This window comes from Pelodiscus sinensis, chromosome 2 (genome assembly GCF_052426305.1).
Source record: "Pelodiscus sinensis isolate ZL-2025 chromosome 2, ASM5242630v1, whole genome shotgun sequence".
Taxonomy (NCBI): domain Eukaryota; kingdom Metazoa; phylum Chordata; order Testudines; family Trionychidae; genus Pelodiscus; species Pelodiscus sinensis.
Window position 1 is genome coordinate 257,636,462 of NC_143053.1, and position 18,873 is coordinate 257,655,334.

The 18,873-nt window shown below is 60.1% G+C and overlaps 1 protein-coding gene across 3 annotated transcripts in view; it reads left to right on the forward strand.

Annotated features, from left to right (window-relative positions):
* Positions 1 to 18,873, forward strand: part of PTH1R (parathyroid hormone 1 receptor) — a 174,837-nt gene that overhangs the window by 84,816 nt on the left and 71,148 nt on the right. For 2 of the 3 annotated variants that reach the window (XM_075922977.2, XM_075922976.2), the window contains exon 3: positions 2,084 to 2,180. The exons of the other annotated variant lie outside the window; for it this stretch is intronic. In XM_075922977.2, coding sequence (XP_075779092.1) covers positions 2,084 to 2,180 — 97 coding nt within the window. The remainder of the gene's footprint in view (positions 1 to 2,083; positions 2,181 to 18,873) is intronic. 3 annotated transcript variants of the gene reach the window in all.

Below are 18,873 nucleotides of genomic sequence, written 5' to 3' on the forward strand. Positions count from 1 at the left end.
ACACTGGCATGGATGCTTTTGTGCAAAAGCACATCTCTTGCGCAAAAGCACATGCCAGTGTAGACGCGCTCTTGCGCAAATACTTTAACGCAAACACTCTTGCGTTAAAAGTCTTTGCGCAAAATCTTGCCAATGTAGACGCAGCCCAAGTGGTTCTTTGAAGAGTGTAGAACAGTTAATATTCTCTGAGTGTGTGTGTGTGTGTGTGTGTGTGTGTGTGTGTGTGTGTGTGTGAAGAGTGTAGAACAGTTAATATTCTGTGTGTGTGTGTGTGTGTGTATGTGTGTGTGTGTGTGTGTGTGTGTGTGAAGAGTGTAGAACAGTTAATATTCTCTGTGTGTGTGTGTGTGTGTGTGTATGTGTGTGTGTGTGTGTGTGTGTGAAGAGTGTAGAACAGTTAATATTCTCTGAGTGTGTGTGTGTGTGTGTGTGTGTGTGTGTGTGCGCTGGATCCTTGTTTGGTTCTACTTCTACTACAAACATGAACAAGAGAAATATACTAGGAACCGACTTCAAAGGGTCCGTGGGGCTGAGGGTGTTGGGGCCTGAGGCCTGTGGGGAGAGGCCAGGGGCTGGGCCAGCGGGCTGCATGTTTGTAGGTTTTCCAGGTGTCTGGTATTTTCTGATTTTTTTACCAGACAGGAGGTGAAAATACCGGACACCTGGCAACCCTAGACGGAAAGGGGGCATCTTACCTGGGATTTCCAGGCGGAGGGGTGGCTGATGGCTTGGAGTGGAGGGGCTCTTGGAGGAGGTAGCAGCCGCTGGGGAGGAGCAGGACTCAGGACTAGGAGACAGGGCTGGCCAGCGGGCTCCGGGACCAAGCGCACATGGTGCCAGTGCTGCTTGTGCAGCCACGGCATCTCCTGCAGCTCTTTAAATTGGCGGGGCGGGGTTAGGCGTTGCCGGGGGCGGGGCTGGGCGTTGCCAGGGGCAGGGAGGAGCAGGATGGAGAGGAGACAGGCTCCAGGGCACATTGGACCACGGCCCTTTAAATCGACAGAGCGGGGCGGGGCTAGGCGTTGCCAGGGGCGGCACCAGCTGCTTACCTGAAATGCTGTCCCTGGCAAAGTGCCGCCCCAAGCACATGCCTGATTTGCTGGTGCCTAGAGCCGGCCCTGGCCAGGAGAGGCGCCTGGAGCCCTAAGCCCTTGAAATCACTGCCGGAGCTCTGCCTAGCACAGTCTGGGCTGCATGGGAGAGGTGCAGTGTGGTCGGGGTGGCATTGAGGGCTGGCTGCACCTAGCCCCGCCCCTTCCATCCAAAGTCCCGCCTCTTCTATCCAAGGCCTTGCTCCTTCCAATGCCCCGCCTCTTCCATCCAAAGCCCCGCCCCTTCTATCCAAGGCCTCCCTCCTTCCAATGCCCCGCCCCTTCCATCCAAAGCCCCGCCTCTTCTATCCAAGGCATCACTCCTTCCAATGCCCCGCCCCTTCCATCCAAAGCCCCGCCCCTTCTATCCAAGGCCTCGCTCCTTCTAAAGCCCCGCCCCTTCCATCCAAAGCCCCGCCTCTTCTATCCAAGGCATCGCTCCTTCCAATGCCCCGCCCCTTCCATCCAAAGTCCCGCCTCTTCTATCCAAGGCCTCGCTCCTTCCAATGCCCCGCCCCTTCTATCCAAGGCCCCTCCCTTCCAAGGCCCCGCCCTTTCCATCCAAGGCCCCGCCCCTTCTATCCAAGGCCCTGTCCCTTCCAACCACAGCCCTGATCCCTCCATCCTAGGCCCCTGTCAGGGCTGAGCCCCTCCTCCATTGCCCCAGGGCCTGGCCAACTCTGTGGGGCCCTGGCTGTGTCCTCAAGTGACTGGGCTGTTCTGCGGCGGCGTTACGGGACGGCGCTGGAGCAAAGCTGCCTCGGCTCTGTCTGCCCAGGCTGCAGCGTCGCCATCCCCAACCTCCCCAAGCGGCCCCGGCGAAAGAAGGCGGCAGAGCAGCCTGGGAGCAGGGCAGAGAAGGTTGGGCCCCTCCCAGAGCTCTGCAGAGGGGCGCCAGGGCTGCGCAGGGCGAGGGGGCCTGAGGCAGCCCCGTTGCCCCCCGGCGCTCCGCCTCCGGCCGCTGACCCACCCCCGCCTCTGTCTCCCCGCAGGTGGATGCTGACGATGTCATCACCAAGGAGGAACAGATCTTCCTGCTGCTAAAGGCCAAGGCCAGGTGCGAGCGTCACCTGAAACTCAAGGTGCACGGTGAGTGTCCGCGGCCGGGCGCCGGGCGCAGGTGAGCCACGCGCGGGGGCTCAGCCGCTCCGTGCCACGCACTTTCCAGGTCAGGCGGCAGGAGGGGGCAGGGAGAACACACTAAATCTATGGCCGGCCAGGAGCGCGCAGCTGTGAACCGGTGGAGCAGCGGCAGACCCTTCTGCATCTGAGAACAAGGAACGCCTCCTTGCCCCAGGCCTGCCGGGCGACCCTCTCTGGCGAGCCTGCCCCACGGAGTCATGCAAATCCAGCGCCCCCTTTCGTTCAGGCCTTTCCAGCTGCAAAACCCCCACCCCCCATTCTCTGCGCCTCCGAGACCGGTTCCATCGATTGCCCAGGTAACGCCTCCATGTGTGACCCACGCACCGAGGCTATGTCTAGACTGAAGCAATGCCGTGTCCAAGGAATGCGTCTGCTTTTCCGAAAAAATTTCGGAAAAGTGGAAGCCTTCGTTCGCCGTCCCGGTAAACCTCATTGTGCGCAGAAGAAGGGTTTGGCTCGAACGAGCAGGCCTTTCCAAAACTTGGCACCAACTTTTCTTTGTAATCTAGACGTAGCCCTAGTGTGGGTCACTGTCCCACGGAGTGGCGCTTAGACCACGTACAAGCTAGAGAAAAGAACAAGGAAGCTCTGCAGCATGAGCTGGGAAGTCACTGGACAACACTAGTGTAAAACTGGGGAAGGGCTCTGCGTAAGGCTGTCCCTCTATAGCTGTCCTCTCTGCTCAAGTGAGCAACAGAAGAGACAAGAATGACTGGGGATGGAAAGATTGGTTGCCACCCCCGTGGCTAACAGTCCATGAATTGATCTATGCTGCGGGCGGGGGGGCTGGACTTGATGACCTCCTGAGGTCTCTTCCACCCCTATGATTCTATCTAGTTTTTTATGAAACCCTGTAAAAGTCTCGGTCTGCTCAACATCCTCTGGCAAGGAGTTCCCCAGGTTAACTGTGCGCCGCATGAAGAACAACGTCCTTTTGTTTGTTTTAAACCTGTGACCTATTCATTTCATTTGGTGACCGTAATTCTCATGTTCTGGGAACAAGTAAATAACTTTTTCTTTATTCACTTTCTCCACACCGGTCATAATTTTATAGACCTCTCTCCTATCCCCCCTTAGTTACCTCTTGGAGGAATGGGGGAAAGGGATTTCTCTCGCTAGAATACTTAATGCTGTCCTCAGCAACATCGTTACCTGGGGTTAACTGAAAGCAATGGGAATTAGTCTCAATACTCCAGGTGCTTCAGGGAATAAACTAGGGGAAAGTGGAACGCAGCAGCTACCTGGGGTGAACGATTGGTACACAGAAATCTTTCTGCCCCCAGATACATGGTTTTATTAAATGCAAAGCACAAATTGAACAGGCAGGAACCTAGAACCCCCTACCAACAGTTACCCAAACGCCGAGGTGGTGTTAGCCGACAGCACTAGAGGCCAGCATGGGAGCAATGGGGACGTGCTGAGACGGGAAAACTTACAAACTTACAATGGGGGATCGGGGCAGAGACGGAAGGGAAAGGGAATTCACAATGGGGGCAGGGTGTGCGCAGATGGGGCCGTGCTGAGGTGGGGCTGGCAGGGCAGAGGGAGGGGCAGGGTGTGTGCAGTGGGGCCGTGCTGAGGTGGGGCTGGCAGGGCAGAGGGAGGGGCAGGGTGTGTGCAGTGGGGCCGTGCTGAGGTGGGGCTGGCAGGGCAGAGGGAGGGGCAGGGTGTGTGCAGTGGGGCCGTGCTGAGGTGGGGCTGGCAGGGCAGAGGGAGGGGCAGGGTGTGTGCAGTGGGGCCGTGCTGAGGTGGGGCTGGCAGGGCAGAGGGAGGGGCAGGGTGTGTGCAGTGGGGCCGTGCTGAGGTGGGGCTGGCAGGGCAGAGGGAGGGGCAGGGTGTGTGCAGTGGGGCCGTGCTGAGGTGGGGCTGGCAGGGCAGAGGGAGGGGCAGGGTGTGTGCAGTGGGGCCGTGCTGAGGTGGGGCTGGCAGGGCAGAGGGAGGGGCAGGGTGTGTGCAGTGGGGCCGTGCTGAGGTGGGGCTGGCAGGGCAGAGGGAGGGGGCAGGGTGTGTGCAGATGGGCCGTGCTGAGGTGGGGCTGGAAGGGAAGAGGGAGGGGGCAGGGTGTGTGCAGTGGGGCCGTGCTGAGGTGGGGCTGGAAGGGCAGAGGGAGGGGGCAGGGTGTGTGCAGTGGGGCTGTGCTGAGGTGGGGCTGGCAAGGCAGAGGGAGGGGGCAGGGTGTGCGCAGTGGGGCTGTGCTGAGGTGGGGCTGGCAAGGCAGAGGGAGGGGGCAGGGTGTGTGCAGTGGGGCCGTGCTGAGGTGGGGCTGGAAGGGCAGAGGGAGGGGGCAGGGTGTGTGCAGTGGGGCCGTGCTGAGGTGGGGCTGGCAGGGCAGAGGGAGGGGGCAGGGTGTGTGCAGTGGGGCCGTGCTGAGGTGGGGCTGGCAGGGCAGAGGGAGGGGGCAGGGTGTGTGCAGTGGGGCTGTGCTGAGGTGGGGCTGGCAAGGCAGAGGGAGGGGGCAGAGTGTGTGCAGTGGGGCCGTGCTGAGGTGGGGCTGGAAGGGGAGAGGGAGGGGGCAGGGTGTGTGCAGTGGGGCCGTGCTGAGGTGGGGCTGGCAGGGCAGAGGGAGGGGGCAGGGTGTGTGCAGTGGGGCCGTGCTGAGGTGGGGCTGGCAGGGCAGAGGGAGGGGGCAGGGTGTGTGCAGTGGGGCCGTGCTGAGGTGGGGCTGGCAGGGCAGAGGGAGGGGCAGGGTGTGTGCAGTGGGGCCGTGCTGAGGTGGGGCTGGAAGAGGAGAGGGAGGGGGCAGGGTGTGCGCAGTGGGGCCGTGCTGAGGTGGGGCTGGAAGGGGAGAGGGAGGGGGCAGGGTGTGCGCAGTGGGGCTGTGCTGAGCTGGGGCTGGCAGGGCCGAGGGAGGGGGCAGGGTGTGCGCAGTGGGGCCGTGCTGAGGGGGGCTGGAAGGGGAGAGGGAGGGGGCAGGGTGTGCGCAGTGGGGCTGTGCTGAGCTGGGGCTGGCAGGGCCGAGGGAGGGGGCAGGGTGTGCGCAGTGGGGCCGTGCTGAGGTGGGGCTGGAAGGGGAGAGGGAGGGGGCAGGGTGTGTGCAGTGGGGCCGTGCTGAGGTGGGGCTGGCAGGGCAGAGGGAGGGGGCAGGGTGTGTGCAGTGGGGCCGTGCTGAGGTGGGGCTGGCAGGGCAGAGGGAGGGGGCAGGGTGTGTGCAGTGGGGCCGTGCTGAGGTGGGGCTGGCAGGGCAGAGGGAGGGGCAGGGTGTGTGCAGTGGGGCCGTGCTGAGGTGGGGCTGGAAGAGGAGAGGGAGGGGGCAGGGTGTGCGCAGTGGGGCCGTGCTGAGGTGGGGCTGGAAGGGGAGAGGGAGGGGGCAGGGTGTGCGCAGTGGGGCTGTGCTGAGCTGGGGCTGGCAGGGCCGAGGGAGGGGGCAGGGTGTGCGCAGTGGGGCCGTGCTGAGGGGGCTGACAGGGCAGAGGGAGAGGGCAGGGTGTGCGCAGTGGGGCCGTGCTGAGGTGGGGCTGGAAGGGGACAGGGAGGGGCAGGGTGTGCGCAGTGGGGCCGTGCTGAGGTGGGGCTGACAGGGCAGAGGGAGGGGGCAGGGTGTGTGCAGTGGGGCTGTGCTGAGGTGGGGCTGGCAGGGCAGAGGGAGGGGGCAGGGTGTGCGCAGTGGGGCCGTGCTGAGGTGGGGCTGACAGGGCAGAGGGAGGGGCAGGGTGTGCGCAGTGGGGCCGTGCTGAGGTGGGGCTGGCAGGGCAGAGGGAGGGGGCAGGGTGTGTGCAGTGGGGCCGTGCTGAGGTGGGGCTGGCAGGGCAGAGGGAGGGGGCAGGGTGTGCGCAGTGGGGCCGTGCTGAGGTGGGGCTGGCAGGGCAGAGGGAGGGGGCAGGGTGTGTGCAGTGGGGCCGTGCTGAGGTGGGGCTGGCAGGGCAGAGGGAGGGGGCAGGGTGTGCGCAGTAGGGCCGTGCTGAGGTGGGGATGGCAGGGCAGAGGGAGGGGGCAGGGTGTGCGCAGTGGGGCCGTGCTGAGGTGGGGCTGGCAGGGCAGAGGGAGGGGGCAGGGTGTGCGCAGTGGGGCCGTGCTGAGGTGGGGCTGGCAGGGCAGAGGGAGGGGGCAGGGTGTGCGCAGTGGGGCCGTGCTGAGGTGGGGCTGGCAGGGCAGAGGGAGGGGCAGGGTGTGCGCAGTGGGACCGTGCTGAGGGGGGCTGGCAAGGCAGAGGGAGGGGGCAGGGTGTGTGCAGTGGGGCCGTGCTGAGGTGGGGCTGGAAGGGGAGAGGGAGGGGGCAGGGTGTGCGCAGTGGGGCCGTGCTGAGGTGGGGCTGGCAAGGCAGAGGGAGGGGCAGGGTGTGTGCAGTGGGGCCATGCTAAGGTGGGGCTGGCAGGGCAGAGGGAGTGGCAGGGTGTGTGCAGTGGGGCCGTGCTGAGGTGGGGCTGGCAGGGCAGAGGGAGGGGGCAGGGTGTGTGCAGTGGGGCCGTGCTGAGGTGGGGCTGGCAGGGCAGAGGGAGGGGGCAGGGTGTGCGCAGTGGGGCTGTGCTGAGGTGGGGCTGACAGGGCAGAGGGAGGGGGCAGGGTGTGTGCAGTGGGGCTGTGCTGAGGTGGGGCTGACAGGGCAGAGGGAGGGGGCAGGGTGTGCTCAGTGGGGCCGTGCTGAGGTGGGCTGGCAGGGCAGAGGGAGAGGGCAGGGTGTGCGCAGTGGGGCCGTGCTGAGGTGGGGCTGGCAAGGCAGAGGGAGGGGCAGGGTGTGCGCAGTGGGGCCGTGCTGAGGTGGGGCTGGCAGGGCAGAGGGAGGGGGCAGGGTGTGTGCAGTGGGGCCGTGCTGAGGTGGGGCTGGCAAGGCAGAGGGAGGGGCAGGGTGTGCGCAGTGGGGCCGTGCTGAGGTGGGGCTGGCAAGGCAGAGGGAGGGGGCAGGGTGTGCGCAGTGGGGCCATGCTGAGGTGGGGCTGGCAGGGCAGAGGGAGGGGGCAGGGTGTGTGCAGTGGGGCCGTGCTGAGGTGGGGCTGGCAGGGCAGAGGGAGGGGCAGGGTGTGTGCAGTGGGGCCGTGCTGAGGTGGGGCTGGAAGGGCAGAGGGAGGGGGCAGGGTGTGTGCAGTGGGGCCGTGCTGAGGTGGGGCTGGCAGGGCCGAGGGAGGGGGCAGGGTGTGTGCAGTGGGGCCGTGCTGAGGTGGGGCTGGCAAGGCAGAGGGAGGGGCAGGGTGTGCGCAGTGGGGCCGTGCTGAGGTGGGGCTGGCAAGGCAGAGGGAGGGGCAGGGTGTGCGCAGTGGGGCCGTGCTGAGGTGGGGCTGGCAGGGCAGAGGGAGGGGCAGGGTGTGTGCAGTGGGGCCGTGCTGAGGTGGGGCTGACAGGGCCGAGGGAGGGGGCAGGGTGTGTGCAGTGGGGCCGTGCTGAGGTGGGGCTGGCAGGGCAGAGGGAGGGGACAGGGTGTGTGCAGTGGGGCCGTGCTGAGGTGGGGCTGGCAGGGCAGAGGGAGGGGGCAGGGTGTGCGCAGTGGGGCTGTGCTGAGGTGGGGCTGACAGGGCAGAGGGAGGGGGCAGGGTGTGTGCAGTGGGGCCGTGCTGAGGTGGGGCTGGAAGAGGAGAGGGAGGGGGCAGGGTGTGTGCAGTGGGGCTGTGCTGAGGTGGGGCTGACAGGGCAGAGGGAGGGGGCAGGGTGTGCGCAGTGGGGATGTGCTGAGGTGGGGCTGACAGGGCAGAGGGAGGGGGCAGGGTGTGTGCAGTGGGGCCGTGCTGAGGTGGGGCTGGCAGGGCAGAGGGAGGGGGCAGGGTGTGCGCATTGGGGCCGTGCTGAGGTGGGGCTGGCAAGGCAGAGGGAGGGGGCAGGATGTGCGCAGTGGGGCCGTGCTGAGGTGGGGCTGGCAGGGCAGAGGGAGGGGGCAGGGTGTGTGCAGTGGGGCCGTGCTGAGGTGGGGCTGGAAGGGCAGAGGGAGGGGGCAGGGTGTGTGCAGTGGGGCCGTGCTGAGGTGGGGCTGGCAGGGCAGAGGGAGGGGGCAGGGTGTGCGCCGTGGGGCCGTGCTGAGGTGGGGCTGGCAGGGCAGAGGGAGGGGCAGGGTGTGCGCAGTGGGGCCGTGCTGAGGTGGGGCTGGCAGGGCAGAGGGAGGGGGCAGGGTGTGCGCAGTGGGGCCGTGCTGAGGTGGGGCTGGCAGGGCCGAGGGAGGGGGAAGGGTGTGTGCAGTGGGGCCGTGCTGAGGTGGGGCTGGTAGGGCAGAGGGAGGGGGCAGGGTGTGCGCAGTGGGGCCGTGCTGAGGTGGGGCTGGCAGGGCCGAGGGAGGGGGAAGGGTGTGTGCAGTGGGGCCGTGCTGAGGTGGGGCTGGCAAGGCAGAGGGAGGGGCAGGGTGTGCGCAGTGGGGCCGTGCTGAGGTGGGGCTGGCAGGGCAGAGGGAGAGGGCAGGGTGTGTGCAGTGGGGCCGTGCTGAGGTGGGGCTGGCAGGGCAGAGGGAGAGGGCAGGGTGTGTGCAGTGGGGCCGTGCTGAGGTGGGGCTGGCAGGGCAGAGGGAGGGGGCAGGGTGTGTGCAGTGGGGCCGTGCTGAGGTGGGGCTGGCAGGGCAGAGGGAGGGGGCAGGGTGTGTGCAGTGGGGCCGTGCTGAGGTGGGGCTGGAAGAGGAGAGGGAGGGGGCAGGGTGTGTACAGTGGGGCCGTGCTGAGGTGGGGCTGGAAGAGGAGAGGGAGGGGGCAGGGTGTGTACAGTGGGGCCGTGCTGAGATGGGGCTGGAAGAGGAGAGGGAGGGGGCAGGGTGTGTACAGTGGGGCCGTGCTGAGGTGGGGCTGGCAGGGCAGAGGGAGGGGGCAGGGTGTGTGCAGTGGGGCCGTGCTGAGGTGGGGCTGGCAGGGCAGAGGGAGAGGGCAGGGTGTGTACAGTGGGGCCGTGCTGAGGTGGGGCTGGCAGGGCAGAGGGAGGGGGCAGGGTGTGCGCAGTGGGGCCGTGCTGAGGTGGGGCTGGCAGGGCAGAGGGAGGGGCAGGGTGTGTACAGTGGGGCCGTGCTGAGGTGGGGCTGGCAGGGCAGAGGGAGGGGCAGGGTGTGCGCAGTGGGGCCGTGCTGAGGTGGGGCTGGAAGGGGAGAGTGGGGGGCAGGGTGTGCGCAGTGGGGCCGTGCTGAGGTGGGGCTGGCAGGGCCGATGAAGGGGGCAGGGTGTGTGCAGTGGGGCCGTGCTGAGGTGGGGCTGGCAAGGCAGAGGGAGGGGCAGGGTGTGCGCAGTGGGGCCGTGCTGAGGTGGGGCTGGCAGGGCCGAGGGAGGGGCAGGGTGTGTGCAGATGGGCTGTGCTGAGGTGGGGCTGGAAGGGGAGAGGGAGGGGGCAGGGTGTGTGCAGTGGGGCCGTGCTGAGGTGGGGCTTGCAGGGCAGAGGGAGGGGGCAGGGTGTGCGCAGTGGGGCCGTGCTGAGGTGGGGCTGGCAAGGCAGAGGGAGGGGCAGGGTGTGCGCAGTGGGGCCGTGCTGAGGTGGGGCTGGCAAGGCAGAGGGAGGGGCAGGGTGTGCGCAGTGGGGCTGTGCTGAGGTGGGGCTGGCAAGGCAGAGGGAGGGGCAGGGTGTGCGCAGTGGGGCCGTGCTGAGGTGGGGCTGGCAAGGCAGAGGGAGGGGGCAGGGTGTGCGCAGTGGGGCCGTGCTGAGGTGGGGCTGGCAGGGCAGAGGGAGGGGGCAGGGTGTGTGCAGTGGGGCCGTGCTGAGGTGGGGCTGGCAAGGCAGAGGGAGGGGCAGGGTGTGCGCAGTGGGGCCGTGCTGAGGTGGGGCTGGCAGGGCAGAGGGAGGGGGCAGGGTGTGCGCAGTGGGGCTGTGCTGAGGTGGGGCTGACAGGGCAGAGGGAGGGGGCAGGGTGTGTGCAGTGGGGCCGTGCTGAGGTGGGGCTGGCAGGGCAGAGGGAGGGGCAGGGTGTGTGCAGTGGGGCCGTGCTGAGGTGGGGCTGGAAGAGGAGAGGGAGGGGGCAGGGTGTGCGCATTGGGGCCGTGCTGAGGTGGGGCTGGCAAGGCAGAGGGAGGGGGCAGGGTGTGCGCAGTGGGGCCGTGCTGAGGTGGGGCTGGCAGGGCAGAGGGAGGGGGCAGGGTGTGTGCAGTGGGGCCGTGCTGAGGTAGGGCTGGCAGGGCAGAGGGAGGGGCAGGGTGTGTGCAGTGGGGCCGTGCTGAGGTGGGGCTGGAAGGGGAGAGGGAGGGGGCAGGGTGTGCGCAGTGGGGCCGTGCTGAGGTGGGGCTGGAAGGGGAGAGTGGGGGGCAGGGTGTGCGCAGTGGGGCCGTGCTGAGGTGGGGCTGGAAGGGGAGAGGGAGGGGGCAGGGTGTGCGCAGTGGGGCCGTGCTGAGGTGGGGCTGGAAGGCGAGAGTGGGGGGCAGGGTGTGCGCAGTGGGGCCGTGCTGAGGTGGGGCTGGCAAGGCAGAGGGAGGGGGCAGGGTGTGCGCAGTGGGGCCGTGCTGAGGTGGGGCTGGCAGGGCAGAGGGAGGGGGCAGGGTGTGTGCAGATGGGCCGTGCTGAGGTGGGGCTGGAAGGGGAGAGGGAGGGGGCAGGGTGTGTGCAGTGGGGCCGTGCTGAGGTGGGGCTGGCAAGGCAGAGGGAGGGGGTAGGGTGTGCGCAGTGGGGCCGTGCTTAGGTGGGGCTTGCAGGGCAGAGGGAGGGGGCAGGGTGTGCGCAGTGGGGCCGTGCTGAGGTGGGGCTGGCAGGGCAGAGGGAGGGGGCAGGGTGTGCGCAGTGGGGCTGTGCTGAGGTGGGGCTGGCAGGGCAGAGGGAGGGGGCAGGGTGTGTGCAGTGGGGCCGTGCTGAGGTGGGGCTGGCAGGGCAGAGGGAGGGGGCAGGGTGTGCGCAGTGGGGCCGTGCTGAGGTGGGGCTGGCAGGGCAGAGGGAGGGGGCAGGGTGTGCGCAGTGGGGCTGTGCTGAGGTGGGGCTGGCAGGGCAGAGGGAGGGGGCAGGGTGTGTGCAGTGGGGCCATGCTGAGGTGGGGCTGGCAAGGCAGAGGGAGGGGGCAGGGTGTGCGCAGTGGGGCCATGCTGAGGTGGGGCTGGCAAGGCAGAGGGAGGGGGCAGGGTGTGCGCAGTGGGGCCGTGCTGAGGTGGGGCTGGCAGGGCCGAGGGAGGGGGCAGGGTGTGTGCAGTGGGGCCGTGCTGAGGTGGGGCTGGCAGGGCAGAGGGAGGGGGCAGGGTGTGTGCAGTGGGGCCGTGCTGAGGTGGGGACACTGACAGGCCAGGGCATGCTGGGGGCAGCGCGTTTGCAGTGGGGTTTTGCACAGAGCACGGGACGCTGCCGTTTGTTCTCTCAGGATCCCTTCGTTCCAGGCTCCCCGGTCTTGTGATGAGCCATCCCCTCATCAGCTAGTTTGCCTTCCTGTTGCCCTGGGAATGACTGGGATGCGGGAGGGCGGCCAGTGGGCAGGAGGCTGCAGGAAAGGTGACCCCGTGGGCCTGCGGACAAAGATGCTATTGTGTCTTCCTTGCAAAAACTCTCTTTGGGAGACAATGCTGCTTTGCAGAGGGCTATAAATAGTGCCCCTTGGACCAGCATCGAGAAATTCCCCTCTCTGGGCTAGAAGCGTGTGATGGGCCGGGCCGGGTCTGGGCACAGCCGAGGGCATCCGCTCAGGGCGAATTGCTCAAATTCGGAGCTCCTTACATCCCCCAGACTGGAGACCTTCCCAAATAGGCCACAAACCAGTCCCCCAGAACAGCCGCCACCTGGCCAGCCAGAAGCCTGAGGAGCAAAAGCCCTGGGCCTTATACACAGGTGAGGGGTTTTAGGACCCAATCTCACCTTCCCCGAACAAGTTCTGTCCGGTTCCAAGAAACCAGCCCCAGATCCCAGGTCAATTTACACTCTGGACCCTACCCACAAGATCACGCTGGGCCAATCCTTTAGAATCTAAAATTTAAAGGTTTATTACTACAAGAAAGAAAAGCGCCAGAGTAAGGTTGTTAAAGTACCATACATTACATGCATCGAATCTCCCAGTTCTCGATGCAGACTGGCAGCAGAGATGTTATAACTGCTGCTTAAAAGTCCTTGGTTTTTTCCTATGTCAGGATGGGTCCGCAGTTCTTTCTGGCTCGTTGATCCCTGCAACCCTGCACCTGGGATGAAGAGCTGAGCTGAGCCCCAAGATGGAGTCGGCCACATGGCCTATTTATAGCCCCCCCTGGCTTCTTCCAAGCTGGAGGGAGTCACATGGCCAGTGGCCAGGTGTGTCTTTGGCCTCCAGAGGTCCATTGTTCCCTGGAGCTTTGCTCATTAGCATGTCCATGGGCAAACCTTCCCTGCCCATTGCTATGCCTCAGCCAGAGAATCTTTCAGCATCAACACAGAGTCCGTATGTATAACGTCACACCCAGACATTATACAATTACATGAATAGCAGATACAGAATCGGAAGAAAGTAAGCGTTCATTTGACACCTCACATGGCCCCCTTTGTACCAACCTTTGGGGCACCCCCCCCCCCCATGGGTGCAGCAGTGATCTGTCTGCTCCCCTCAAACTTCAGTAACGTGACAGGGCAGGAAAAGAGCCGTCCCTCCAGGCAGCCTGGCCTGGCAGCTGACTCAGGCGGGTGTCCGCGGCAAGGTGATAAAAGTGCCTTTTGCCTCTTGTACCCTGGCTTGTGCTCAGCAAAAGGTACCTTTGCGAGGGGCTGCAGGAGCTGGGTTCGGGCAAGGGGAAATGATGAAATTGCTGCAGTCTTCAGTGTAGCTAGGGGAGCTCCTCTCGCTGTAGTTAATCCACCTCCTGGAGAGGCAGTAGTTAGGTCAGGGGAAAAACTCATTCATCCACCTAGCACTGCCTACACTGGGGTTAGGTAGGCCTATGTCGCTAAGGGGCGTGTATGTTTCACACACATGAGCAATGGAGCTTGGTTGACCTAACTTTTTTGTGTAAACCAGCCCTAAGTTGCATTTTCTTTCTTTCTTTCTTTCTTTCTTTCTTTCTTTCTTTCTTTCTTTCTTTCTTTCTTTCTTTCTTTCTTTCAGTATATCAATTTTATTCCTGTACCTATTTGTGTTTTAGAGTTTGCTGTTCCATTGCCTAAATCAGGGCTAAAAATGCTCCCAGATTTCTTTTGTACAATACATAGATTGTTAGGTGGTAGTGGAATGAAAATAAATAGCAAAAATCTATCTATCTATCTATCTATCTATCTATCTATCTATCTATCTATCTATCCCCATAAACGTTATCTATCTATCTATCTATCTATCTATCTGTGTCTAGACTACACCTCTCTGTCAACAGAGAGATGTAGATTAAGCACATCGAAATTGCTAATGAAGCAGGGATTTAAATATCCCATGCTTCCTTAGCATAAACATGGCCACGGCTTTTTTTTAATGGAGTTTTTTTTTTAAAAAAACAGCAGTCTAGACACGGACCTGTCGAAAATAAACCCTTTTTCAACAGATCCTGTAAACCTTATTTTTTGAGGAATACAGGATCTGTCGAAAAAAGGGTTATTTTTGACAGATCCGTGTTTAGACTGCCATTTTTTTCGAAAAAACTCCGTTTCGGAAAAAAGCAGCAGCCATGTTTATGCTAATGAAGCGTGTGATATTTAAATCCCAGCTTCCTTAGCAATTTCGATGTGCTTGATTTGCATCCCTCTGTCGACAGAGGGATGCAATCTAAACGTAGCCCCTCTATGCTTTCTTTCTTCCTTTCTAGATGTTCCTTAAGGCTATGTCTATACTACAAAGATAAATTGGAAAAAGAAACACAATTTGCGGTATGCAAATTGAGTAGCTTTTTCCAATTTACTTCCAAAAGAAGCTTTTCCAAAATTTGGCCCATCTACACGGGGCCAAATTTAAAAAAAAAAAAACCTCTTTCGGAACATCCCTTCTTTCTCTTAAAACGAGGTTTACAAGGATGCCGAAAAAAATGCATCCGCTATGCCGACATTTTTTTTCTGGAAAAGCAGACGCGTTCCTTGGACGCAGCAGAGCTTTTCCAGGATACCTTTGGCATAGCCATAGAGTTTGTTACTGTCATACCTAAGGGGCTGAGAATTCAACTCCTCTCTTGAGTTGGCCAACTATTTGCAGTCTTTGGATTGCCCACAGAATTTTTCACTAAAACTTTTTGATGAGAATAAAAAGGAAGGACGTGGAGTGAACATATCCTCCCGTTTTTGATCAACTCTTCTTTCCTTCTCTTGCTTTCCTGTCCCTCCCCTTGCTCTGTCTTTCATCAAGGGAAGCCCATAACAGCACCAGGAGGAACAGGTTGTGCAGGGCGGGGTTTAGCGTCAAACCGCCAGGGATGGGAAGGAGTTAGGCACTGGGGGTGTCAAACACAATCTAGCCAAGGAGCCTTCATTCTGCTGCTGGGTGTGTGTGCCTACTCGCTTCCTCTGGGTTCGGATTTGACAGCCCCTCCCCCACACACACACAGTGAGGCTATGTCTACACTGCTGGCTTTTGCCAGCAGAGCGTATGCAAATGAAGTACTGATTAGCATTTTATCATGCTTCATTTGCATATGTTCTGCCGGCAAAAGCCGGCAGTGTAGACAAAGCCTCGGTGGCCAGCTTTTTTGGAAGGCACTAATGGTTTGATGATGGCAAGATGAAAACATCGAATATCGTGAGTGATATGGGCCCGTGATGCACCGGCACCAGGAATACTCCTGGCTAGGCGATGGGATCCATCAAAATTTGCTGCACGGCCCTGCACCCCCTGGTCCGCCCTTCTCCTGGCCCCTGGCTGAGTTAAAATGCCTGGATGGGCCCCGTTGCGCAGTGGCTGCTCACTCACCCCACCTGCCTGCTGGTGTGTCCCTGCAGCCAAGGGGAGTTGGGAGCGGGGTCCCTATGTCATGCGCCACTCCAGTCCCACGCCTGCACCCAGCACCCAGTTCCCCTCCCAGAGCCTTAGGCAGGGGAGAGCTTGGCTGGGGGAGGGGTGCGGGCGCTGGGCACCCTGGGCACCATCCACATTTTCGCCACCCTACTGCCCCTGGCAGATCTGGGAATTCCGCCCAGAAAGAACCCAGCACGCAGGGACCGAGAGCCCAGTTTGGAGCAGCCAGCTTCTGAAAATGCTTCCCAGGGGCTCTCCTAAGCTTGCGCAGCTCAGTCGCGAGGATCCCGTCCACGCCTGGATGTCATTAGCCCTTCCCGCGGGAAGCAGCCAGCCCTGGGAGCGATAAGTATCTGAAAACAAGAGCTGCGCTCCATCAGCTCGGCCCTCGGGACGCTGGAGGGGTTCATTCTCCGCTCTGTTCCACTTGGCGTGTTTCTCCTCTTTTCTGGTTTGATGGGCTTGTCTCCATTAAATCCACATCTGGGCTGCCTCTCCAGCCTGCGTGATGAGGCCTGAAGGCAAGGGTGCTTTGCCACACAGGGCACAGCCCAGAAGCATCAGGCACCAGGGCTGAACGTGCTCTGGGTTTCTCATCCCAGCACTTCTCATCCCAGGCAGCGCGTCCGTATGTTAGTGGAGGCAAACGGACCTCCGGTATGTGGCTAATTCTCTCTCTCTCAGTCCCTTCTACGCTTTACCCAGCCTGGCTTCCTTCCAGGGCTTGGGAGGACTTTTGTGCGGTCTTAGCGCTGAATGGTGTTGTGCAGATTCCTGCCCTTGGGACGGAAGAATCCCAAGCGTTGTTACAGGCTGGGGACCGACTGACTCAGCCGCAGTTCGGCAGAAAAGGACCCGGGAATTCCAGTGGATGAGAAGCTGGATAGGAGTCACCAGGGCGCCCTTGTAGCCAAGCAGGCGAATGGCCTATTAGGCTGCATTAAGAGGAGCATTGCCAGCAGATCTAGGGAAGTGTTTATTCCCCTTCATGCAGCACCGGTGAGGCCACATCTGGAGTATTGTGTCCAATTCTGGGCTCTCGTTACAGCAAGGACGTGGCCACAATTGGCGAGAATCCAGCAGAGGGCAACCGAAATAATCAGGAGGCTGGAACACGTGACTTACAAGGAGAGGCTGAGGGATTTGGGTTTGTTTAGTCTATAGAAGGGAAGAGTGAGGGGGGATTTGGTAGCAGCCTTCAACTACCTGAAAGGGGGTTCCACAGAGGATGGAGAGAGGCTGTTCTCCAGTAGTGATGGATGGCAGAACGAGGAGCAATGGTCTCAAGTTGCAGTGAGGGAGGTCTATTAGGAAAAACTATTTCTGGAGGAGAGTGGCGAAGCACTGGAATGGGAGGTGGTGGATTCTCCATCCTTAGAGGTGTTTAAGACCTGGCTTGACAAAGACCTGGCTGGGTTGATTTAGGTAGGGCTAGTCCTGCTTTGAGTAGGGGCTGGATTCGAGGACTTCTGAGGCCTCTTCTAACCCTGAGATTTTACGGTTCTGTGGTGGCCCTGGAAAATTGATTAGTGCTCCTGCAACGAGGAATCAGTGGTCTAGGAAAAGGGTCGCATCACCATTGTCCTAAAACAGATCTGGGGAGGAAGAGAGACTCATAGACGTTAAGGTCCAAGGGTTCCCATCCTATTAGAAACAAGAAGCTCGAGAGAGGTTGGCAAACGCCAAGGAGGGATCACGTGAGGTTTCCCTGTTGTGTTCCCTTCCTCTAGAGCACCTGGCATGGACCACTGTCGGCAGACAGGACACTAGGCTAGATGGGCCTTTGGTCTGACCCAATGTGGCTGTTCTGGTGTTCTTATGAAAGCATCACACAGGGCAGAACAGTGTGACTCCACTTCTGTCCCCCACAAGCTGGGTGTTGGTATCTCTCTGATGAAGAGCCAGTCAGGCCCTTTCTGTTTGCTCTGGTGCCAGCACAGAGGTCACTGTGTTCGTAACTTTAAAAACAACAAGCAGCCCTGTGGCACCTTAGAGAGTCACACGAATACACAATATCTTGAGCTTTCATGGGTGAAACCCACTTCATCAGATGAGTTGGAGTGGAAATAACAGAAACCACGATCTGTATGACAGCAGAAGTTCCTGTCAATTGCAGGACCCATGCTAAAAAAGCTAAATAAATGGGCTGGATGTGTCCCATTTTTAGCCTTTGATGTGAAAATGTGGATGTCTCAGGCAGGGGAAATTGGCTTTGTACTGTGTTAACCTGTTAATGTCTTGATTCAAGTCCAGAGTAACAGTGTCAAATTTGTAGATGAATTCCAGTTCTGTAGTCTCTCTCTATAATTGGGTGGTAAAATTCCATTGTAGAAGAATGGCTTCTTTTAAATCCATGATTTAAAACCTGGTTCACTTTGGCTATGTCTACATTGCGCTCTCTTCTGCAAGAACATATGCAAATGAGGCACGGCGATAAATATCGCCGTGCCTCATTTGCATACTTAATGAGCCACCATTTTGTGCAAGGGGCTTTCAGCAAGGAGTAGTTTACACTGCTCCTTCATTGCACAAAGCCCCCCTCTTGTGCAAGAGCCGTTCTGCCGCTTATTTTCAGGCAGAATGGCTCTTGCACAAGAGGGGGATTTTGCACAAGAAAGAGCAGTGTAGACTGCTCCTTCTTGCACAAAAGCCCCTTGCGCAAAATGGCAGCTCATTAAGTATGCAAATGAGGCACCGTAATATTCATCGCTGCACCTCATTTGCATATGTTCTTGTGCAACAGAGTGCAATGTAGACATAGCCTTGGGCTGTGTCTACACTGGCAAGTTATTCCGGAAAATCAGCCGCTTTTCCGGAAAAACTTGCCAGCTGTCTACACTGGCTGCTTGAATTTCCGCAAAAGCACTGATGATCTAATGTAAAATCATCAGTGCTTTTCCGGAAAAACTATGCTGCTCCCGTTGGGGCGAAAGTCTTTTTCCGGAAAACTGTTTCGGAAAAGGGCCAGTGTAGACAGCACAGTAGTGTTTTCCGCAAAAAAGCCCCGATTGCGAAAATGACGATCGGGGCGTTTTTGCGGAAAACTGCGTCTAGATTGGCCACGGACGCTTTTCCACAAAAAGTGCTTTTGCGGAAAAGCATCCTGCCAATCTAGACGCGCTTTTCCGAAAATGCTTTTAACGGAAAAGTTTTCCATTAAAAGCATTTTCGGAAAATCATGCCAGTGTAGACGTAGCCCCCATGTTTTGCTTCTCCATTTAGCCCAGCTTACAGGTACCCAGGTGTAAACAAGTCTCCGGGTAAATCTAGTATCTGAGGTAAACAGGATGAAGTTAAATTAGGCCAAATGAAAAATACTTCACTTAGGAAGAAACAATCAGTTTCACACACACAAAATGGGAAACGACTGTCTAGGGGATGCTGCAGAAAGGGATCAAGGGGTCATAGTGGACCGCAAGCTAAATATGAATCAACAGCGTGACACTGTAGCAGAAAAAGCAAATAGCACCCTAGGATGCATTAACAGGAGTGTTGTGAGCAAGACACGAGAAGTCATTCTTCCGTTCTACTCTGCGCTGATTAGGCCCCAGTTGGAGTCTTGTGTCCAGTTCTGGGCACCACATTTCCAGAAAGATGTGGAGAAATTGGAGACAGTCCAGAGCAGAACAATAAAAATGATGAAAGGTCTAGAGAACATGAGCGATGAGGGAACACTGAAGGAATTGGGCTTGTTTCGTTTATAAAAGAGCAGACTGAGAGGGGACATGACAGCAGGTTCCAAGTATCTAAAAGGATGTTACAAGGAGGGGGGGGGGAATTGTTCCCCTTAACCTCAGAGGACAGGACAAGAAGCAGAGGGGTTAAATTTCAGAAAGGCAGGTTTAGGTTGGACGTTAGGAAAAACTTCCTGTCAGGATGGTTAAATGCACAAGGGACTCAGGGTCGCAGCATCTTAGGCAGAAAGTGTGGGGCTGGCAGGTTAGCCTCACCAATGGGGAG